Below are 9,192 nucleotides of genomic sequence, written 5' to 3' on the forward strand. Positions count from 1 at the left end.
GCACATTCCATCGACTGCCCACTGTGAACCTAGCACCACGAGTCGTATGGTTGCCCCTCAGACTACTCCCCGAGGTACCCTCTGACACCAGCCGACCCATCAATGGGATAAGAGCGCTCCAGTGCAACCAGAACCAAATTGTTGCCTGGGATGAGCATGTGTAGGGGAGTGGAGTGCTAATATGCGGCTGCAGCTTGTCAGCCTCTCGAGCGTCAATCCCGACCCTGGTGATCCAACTCTAAAGGGGATGCAAGAATAGAAGGATCATATGTGCTGAGTCATTGATTGCAGCAGGAGAGGCTAAGAGAGCAGTTAATAAATTTGACAGATTAGATAGGGAGAAACTATCCCTCATCATGAAGGCATCAGAACGAGAGGGCACAGATCTCAAGTAATTGGCAAGAGAAGCACAAGCCACATGAGAAAAAACATTTTCATCCAGTGAGTGGTTAAGTTCTGCCACGCACAGCCTGAGCGTGTGGTGGAGGCAGGTTCAATCGACGCATTCAAACGGGAATTAGCTGAACAGGAAGCATATGCAAGGTTATGGGGTGAAGGCAGGGGATTGGCTTGAGGTGAATTGCACAATCAGAAAGCTGGTACAGACACAATGGGCCGAATGGTCTTCTTTAGCACTGTAACAGTCGTGTGAATCAGTGAAAAGATCCTACTTCCTTCCCCCATTTTGTTTAACGAGGCCCCATGGGCTTCACTCCGCAAATCATCGTCCTGCCGGCTGATCCGCCAGTACCGTGCTTGCTAGCCGCACCCCCCCCCTCCCCCCACCACCAACAATGGGAGAGTAGCACAGCCAACCCCACTCAGCTCGCAGCCATGCCTCCAAGGCCCACGATTTGGGGAATGCCGACCTGCGCAGATTGTTGGATGCGGTAGAGGTCGGAGGGTTGCCCTGCTCCCCAGAGTGCTGCCTGGGAGGAAATGGGAGCGGCAGCGACAATCAGCTCAGGGGCCATCATCAGAAGGACCAGCACCCAGTGTCCTAAGAAGATCAATGACCTCCATAGGGCCGCATGAGTGGGTTGGCAATGGACCCCGAACTCTTCTCCCCCGAGAATGCCAGGCACCGCCTGCCCATAGCACCGTTCCATTCCCTGGCCCACCCAAGTCCAGCAATGCTGCCCCACACCTATACCCCCCCCACCTCATTCACACCATTCTCCCCATCCCCCCATCGACTCCATGCCCCCCATCTCCCCATCCTCCCATCCGCCCCACATATTGTAGCCATCTGGGATGGTCACTAACAACAAGAAACATGGACGTTCGCAAAGCCTAAAGGGAAATATGGACAATATAAGATTCAGGCAGGCACAGAGTCTGAATGTATATTTGTGAAGCAAAGAATCCAGACAGCATTGAAACCCCCAACCGATGAGCATTTTAATGGCCCATCTCCGTAAGACAAAGGACTGGTACGCAGGTAAGCGATACAAGTCCAGACATTTCGGCGCCACTCCCTTTACTCAGGAAGCATAAACAGCAAGGTCAATGACCGCTTACGACACGCCCAGCCATCAAGGCACTTGCCCCTTTATTGGCTCAGATCGAAGGCAGTGATCGGGAATTGCCCAATTAATTGGGTCCAAACCTAAGGACCGTCCAAAAGAGCACAAACCCCCCCAGGATAAAGAGAGACACTGCCATGTGTTCGATCTCTTATGGACCTGGCGCACCGGCAACGTCCATCTCCAACTGCGGCACCACGACCAGAAGCAAGTCCAAGTTCAATGCTCACTACCAGACGGATGAGCCCAGCTGAACCACAGTTACTGCTCCAGACCCTGCGGATCCAGTTCCGCTGTTCCTCTGATCTAAGCCGGGTGCCTGAAGTTAAGTGCAGGTTGTCATGGTTGTTCGGTGTAGTTTAACTAATAGTGTTTCTGTTGCATGTATAAGTAATCTTGTGTGTAAATAAAGTATTATTGAACTTGAACTAACTAAGCTGGTTGTTGGGTCTTTGATCGCTATCCGGTTGAACCATGAGGTGGTATCATTTGATACCTGGCGTCTCTGAAAGCAATATAATATCAATATCTAGACAAAGGGCAACCTTATTGACTGCCATATTTATAGATTTTTACAAAAGATCGCTCCTCCACCGTTGATAATGGTAAAAGGATTACAGCATGCGGCATATATGCAGAGGACGCGCAGGGACGCACATTAGAGGAGATATCATTAAAGTTGCCAGGAAATTTAGGTTCGCAGGCAGCCGAGTTAGCAACCATTGCATACATTGTGCAGCACCCAGATTCGTTCCCGACCCCAGCAGACATATATTCAGACAGTTTATATGTTTGCCACAGCTTGACAGAATTCCTGCCCCTGTGGGAATCTAGAGGATTTATTTACACCGACGGTAAACTCCTACCCTCAGCACCATTACGAAAACACATTCTCAAAGAAACTAAAGATCGCAAATATGGAATCATAAAAGTTAGAAGCCATCATCGTTCCTTCCCACTCAGTAACGTAAAAGCAGACAGCCCAGCAAAAGCAGGCTCACGACATGGCCACTTTTGGAGAGTGCCCCAGTACACGCGGTCCAGGTCTCACAGACCAATATTCAAGATTTGGCACAGGCACAAAAGGAAGACGACACGCTTGAGAAAATTTTAAAAGGAAACTTCCCAGCTCCCGATGATAGGTTCAAAGACACTTTAACGGTACATATTAAAGAATGGTATTTATGTGGTCCCCACCCAGGACAGGAAACAGATTATTTGTCAATTCTATGACGGACACGGACACCAAGGTATAGAATCCACCCTGGCCCATTTTAGACCTCTCTGCTGGTGGCCCGATTTAAAAACTGATGGAACCCACCACATTGAAAATTGTTTAATTTGCGCCCAGAACAACCCAGGCAGATACGCAAAGAAAGGTCAGCTAAGACACACCCGCCCTGTTAATGGTCCATGGACGAACTTACAATTAGGTGACATTGGTCCCCTCCTCCCCTGCAGACATGGAATTAAATATGTGTTGGTCGTGATCTAAATGGGTGGAAGCATTTCCTTCCAGGACGAACACGGCTAAAGCAACAGCAAAAATTCTAACCCAGCAAATTTTTACTAGATGGGGCCGTAGTATTGAGTCCGACCAAGGTTCGCACTTCACAGGAAGAGTAATTTAAAATATCCTAACAATTTTCGGAATTAATCAGAAGTCTCACATTGCCTATCATCCACAATCCAGCAGCATTCTGGAATGCATGAACCAAAACCTTAAGGCAACACTTGGGAAGATGGTGCAACAGCACAATACAACAAGGGACACAGTTCTCCCATTTGCACTGATGTTTATTAGGAACACGGCGTCGAGTTCGACAGGATATACCCCCCACACCCTCATGACTGGATGACCCATGAAGGGTGCTGAGTATTTGTTTGGACTTGATTTGGCCAGCCGCATAGTCACCGCTCTTACCCATGAAAAAGCGGTCCAACAAATAATGGAAAACACAAATATTAAATGGAACATAAAGGCGCTATGAGAAAGCAGAGTAAGGCCTGCTTTGATAAAACAGTACACCCGGTAGAGTATACGGACAGCAAGTCATGGTATCCCTGTACAATCCTAGTTCATTCCTCTCCCCCAATTTTGCAGGACCCTACTCAATTTCTGATAAAGTAAGCCCCTCAGTTTATAAGATTACGTATCCAAATGGAAAGTGAGGATGGTTTCACACAAACCAACTTAAGGTTTATGGAACTCAGTGCAGCCACTCACACCACATTTCACTGGCAATAGCAGACGACTACGACCCGCCACTGGTGACCCAATCCAACCCTCCCCCAGCCAGGACAGCACGTCCACAGACACGACTTTGACTCCGCCCCCAGAGATGAGTTTCAGCCTCACACTTGATTCAGCCGCTAGCGATAGCGACAGCGACAGCACAGCGGACATACTTGAAATCCCAGATCCATTGCAAAACAGACCAGGCCCCAGTCACTACAGCCCCAGTGATACCGATCACGATATGTTCGGCCCTTCAGAGACCATTTATTTGCCACTACCAGAACCTGACCCACCGCTCAATGATAGCGATCCCCGCCTTGCCGTTACCGCTCTACAGGATAAGAAACAATGGCACCGCGATAACTCTTACCGACTGATAAGAAACGACAAAATGGATCCCACATCAGCCCACGTCGCCATGGTACAGAAACTCCAGTGACAAGTTTGGCAACCGGGTGATGGCTCAGAGTCTGACTCCCACCATGCTAACCCCTTTACTACCCTTTTCAGAATGGAACCCTGAGGTTTCCAGATGATGAGAGAAAGGAACCGATTGAGATTTACAGTGTCCTATTCCCTGATGGAGCCTGTCCACTTTCTTTCTTTAGTTTTGTTTTTAATGTTGAATGTTTCTCTCTTGTACGACTTTGTGTGTCGATATCATGCCAGATTTCTTGATACAGTTATAACTACTCTTTTGATGTCACGTGGTAGTTAAAGGGACAAGTTTGTCGGAAGTCCATAGGTATTCAAATTCTTTCCGTTCTTGTAAGGTCACCCAGGAAGTGGAGCAACGGCACTGATCCCCGCCCTGCCTGAGGACCCTCTATGAATTTGGTCAGCCAAGCTCGGGTAGTGGAGCAACGGCACTGATCCCCGCCCTGCCTGAGGACCCTCTATGAATTTGGTCAGCCAAGCTCGGGTAGTGGAGCAGCGGCACTGGTCACCGCCCTACCCGGGAATTCCACCCATTCTTGCATCTGCCGCGACTCATACGCACCCCATTCGGAAAGTTATTTTCAAAACCTTTTTACTGTTCTTTTGAAGTGTGGTTTAAAGAATGCACTTTGCCACAATTTATGTTTGCTTTCCGGCGACCCTTCGGCCGCTAACCCCCACCTGCTATTTACATATTCAAAAACTTGGTGGAACCGAATTTGCTGCTCGGAAGAAAAACTTCCTCAACACTGGACGGAGAAATTGTCCGCCCACTCAGCGCATCGACCACAGGCTGCGAGATTGCTCGCACTGTGACAGAATTTCTCTCTCGAATGCCTTGTCTCCCAAATGGTTGGTTTAAAAAAAAAATGAGGGAGTCACATATGTGACAATTCTAAGCGGGAAACTGATGTTAAGGAGAAACAGACAGGCAATTGAGATATTAAACAACAAGATAATAACAGATATGCTTGTACCCCCCAGGAATATACGAATATACCAGGAGACAGAGGAAGACAAAGACAAAATGAAGATGGACCTGATGACCTGCCTCATGATCGTCGTTGGATCACTCCAGTTGCGTGCGTTATCAGCCCCTATATCCTTCACCACACAGCCCCTAAACATGACCACCCAACAGGATACCCCTAGCCCAGACACTACATCACGCATAGAAACAGCCACTGATACCCCCACACGATGCAAAAACATCATAAAGTGGTATTCCCTTCCATACACGTTAGAAGCCCTGTTGATTATAGCAATACTTTCCAGTGTCGTTCAGACACTCAGATTTCGGAAACGGCAAAGGAGATCCTCCCGCCCTCCAGTATACACACTCAGAGCCCCTTTTCACGGACTTCAACAGACACCACACTCTTTTTTAACCCTTTTTCTCCCCCATAAATTCCGCAGTTTCAATAAAATTACTTTCTTTGTAAATAGCATAAGTGTTAAGTAGTAATGTGATGCTGCTATTGTTTATTTTGTACTGTAATATAAGTTCCTTTGGTTATTAGCTAGCAGCATAAGTGCAGTTTAGGTCAGGACAATTAGAGGTTCCCCCTTTGTGTAAAGAAATTGAAATGTATGAGTGAATGTTATAGTGCCGCCTTAGAATTTTTAGAGATGTGTGTGATATTATAAAAAAAACTGAGGTAAATGTTCCAATCCATAGGACAGTGTAGGATAGAACCTGTCCTTGATTAAGGGTACTCAAGGGACTGCCATATTAAGGCCACTTACAACAAGAAACATGGACGTTCGCAAAGCCTAAAGGGAAATATGGACAATGTAAGATTCAGGCAGAGCCTGAATATATATTTGTGAAGCAAAGAATCCAGACAGCATCGAAACCCCCAACCGATTAGCATTTTAATGGCCCATCTCCGTAAGACAAAGGATTAATCCTCAGGTAACCGATACAAGTCCAGACATTTCGGCGCCACTCCCTTTACTCAGGAAGCTTACTCAATGACAGCTTAGGACACGCCCAGCCATCAAGGCACTCACCCCTTTATTGGCTCAGATCGAAGGCAGTGATCGAGAACCGCCCAAAAGAGCACGAAATCCCCCAAGGTTAAAGAGAGACACTGCCATGTGTTCGATCTCTTTTAGCCCATCTCCAACTGCATCACCACGACCAGAAGCAAGTCCAAGTTCAACGCCCACTACCAGACGGATGAGCCCAGCTGAACAGCAGTTCCTGCTCCAGACCCTGCAGATCCAGATTTAAACAAAGGCTACTGTTCCTCTAACCTAAGCCGGGTGTCTGAAGTTAAGTACAGGTTGTCATGGTTGTTCGGTGTAGTTTAACTAATAGTGTTTATGTTGCATATATAAGGAATCTTGTGTGTAAATAAAGTATTATTGAACTTGAACTAACTAACTGGTTGTTGGGTCTTTGATCGGTATCCGGTTGAACCTTGTGGTGGTATCATTTGATACCTGCCGACTCTGAAAGCAATATAATATCAATATCTAGACAAAGGAAAGGCAACCTTATTGACTGCCATATTTATAGCGAGTAAAAAAGGCAACAATATGCCCCATCTCGCCCCCAACAACCTATCCTCCTGTATATGCCCGATCTCACCCCCCAACCACACACCCACAATGAATGACGTGTATGTCTCACATAAGAACATAAGAACTAGGAGCAGGAGTAGGCCATCTCGCCACTCGAGCCTGCTTCACCATTCAATGAGATTACGGCTGATCTTTTGTGAACTCAGCTCCACTTTCCGACTTGAACACCAGAATCCTTTATTCCTTTATTCTTCAAAAAACTATCTATCTTTGTTTTGAAAAAATGTAATGAAGTAGCCTCAACTCCTTCACTGGGCACAGAATTCCATAGATTAACAACTCTTTGGGTGAAGAAATTCCTCCTAAACTCAGTCCTAAATCTACTTATCCTTATTTTGAGGCTATGCCCCCTAGTTCTGCTTTCACCCACCAGTGGAAACAACCTGCCAGCATCTATCCTATCTATTCCCTTCATAATTTTATATGTTTCTTTAAGATTGCCCCGCATCCTTCTAAATTCCAATGAGTACAGTCCCAGTCTACTCAACCTTTCCTCGTAACCCAACACCCTCAGCTCTGGGATTAACCTAGTGAGTCTCTTCTGCACATCCTTCAGCGCCAGTACTTCCTTTCTCAGGTAAGGAGACCAAAACTGAACACAATACTCCAGGTGTGGCCTCTCTAACACCTTATACAATTGCAGCATAACCTCCCAAGCCTTAAACTCCCTCGCTCTAGCAATGGAGGACAAAACTCCATTCGCCTTCTTAATCACCTGTTGCACCTGTAAACAAACTTTTTGCGACTCATTCACTAGGATACGCAGGTCCCTCTGCACAGCAGCATGTTTTAATATTTTATCATTTAAATAATAATTCCTTTTGCTGTTATTCCTATTAAAATGGATAAACTCACATTTGTCAACATTGTATTCCATCTGTCAGACCCTTAAACTATCCTAATCCTTCTGCAGACGTCCAGTATCCTTTACACTTTTTTGCTTTACCACTCATCTTCGTGTCGTCTGCAAAGTTGGACACATTGCCCTTGGCCCACAACTCCAAATAATCTATGTAGATTGTGAACAATTGTGGGCCCAACACTGATCCCTGAGGGACATCACTAGCTACTGATTGCCAACCAGAGAAACACCCATTAATGCCCACTCTTTGCTTTCTTTTAATTAACCAATCCTCTATCCATGCTACTACTTTACCATGAATGCCATGCACATTTATCTTATGCAGCAACCTTGTCAAAAGATGCGGCACCTTGTCAGAAACTTTCTGGAAATCCAGATATACATCCATTGGCTCTCCGTTATCTACCGCACTGGATTGTCCTAAAAAAATTCCACTAAATTAGTCAGGCAGGACCTGCCCTTTATGAACCCATGCTGTGTCTGCCCAATGGGACAATTTCTACCCAGATGCATCGCTATTTCTCCCTTGATGATAGATTCCAGCATCTTCCCTACTATGAAGTTAAGCTCACTGGCCAATAATTACCTGCTTTCTGCCTACCTCCTTTTTTAAACAGTGGTGTCACGTTTGCTAATTTCCAATCTGCCGGAACCACCCCAGAGTCCAGTGAATTTTGGTAAATTATCACTAGTGCATTTGCAATTTCCCTAGCCATCTCTTTCAGCACTCTGGGATGCATTCCATTAGGGCCAGGAGACCTGTCTACCTTTAGCCCCATTCGCTTGCCCATCACTACCTCCTTAGTGATAACAATCATCTCAAGGTCCTCACCTGTCATAGCTTTATTTCTATCAGCCACTGGCATGTTATTTGTGTCTTCTACTGTGAAGACTGACCCAAAAAACCTGTTCAGTTCCTCAGCCATTTCCTCATCTCCCATTATTAAATCTCCCTTCTCATCCTCTAAAGGATTAATATTTACCTTAGCCACTCTTTTGTTTTATGTATTTGTAGAAACTTTTACAATCTGTTTTTATATTGTGGGCAGCACGGTAGCATGGTGGTTAGCATAAATGCTTCACAGCTCCAGGGTCCCAGGTTCGATTCCCGGCTGGGTCACGGTCTGTGTGGAGTCTGCACGTCCTCCCCGTGTGTGCGTGGGTTTCCTCCGGGTGCTCCGGTTTCCTCCCACAGTCCAAACATGTGCGGGTTAGGTGGATTGGCCATGCTAAATTGCCCGTAGTGTCCTAAAAATGTAAGGTTAAGGGGGGGGGGGGGGTTGTTGGGTTACGGGTATGGGGTGGATACGTGGGTTTGAGTGGTGTGATCATGGCTCGGCACAACATCGAGGGCCGAAGGGCCTGTTCTGTGCTGTACTGTTCTATGTTCTATGTTCTATATTCTGAGCAGGTTTACTCTCATAATCTGTCTTACTCTTCTTTATAGCTTTTTTAGTAGCTTTCTGTTGCCCCCTAAAGATTTCCAGTCCTCTGGTCTCCCACTAATCTTTGACACTTTGTATGCTTTTTCTTTCAAT

The 9,192-nt window shown here is 46.3% G+C and overlaps 1 protein-coding gene across 1 annotated transcript in view; it reads left to right on the forward strand.

The window, feature by feature from the left end:
* Positions 1-6,528, forward strand: part of LOC119966852 — a 93,379-nt gene extending 86,851 nt beyond the window's left edge. Inside the window, exons 3-4 of the mRNA XM_038798817.1 lie at positions 5,188-5,285; positions 6,322-6,528. Of these exons, the coding sequence (XP_038654745.1) occupies positions 5,188-5,285; positions 6,322-6,389 (166 nt within the window). The 3' untranslated portion in view covers positions 6,390-6,528. The remainder of the gene's footprint in view (positions 1-5,187; positions 5,286-6,321) is intronic.
* Positions 6,529-9,192: the final 2,664 nt, after the last annotated feature.

Source organism: Scyliorhinus canicula, chromosome 6 (genome assembly GCF_902713615.1).
Source record: "Scyliorhinus canicula chromosome 6, sScyCan1.1, whole genome shotgun sequence".
Classification (NCBI taxonomy): Eukaryota; Metazoa; Chordata; class Chondrichthyes; order Carcharhiniformes; family Scyliorhinidae; genus Scyliorhinus; species Scyliorhinus canicula.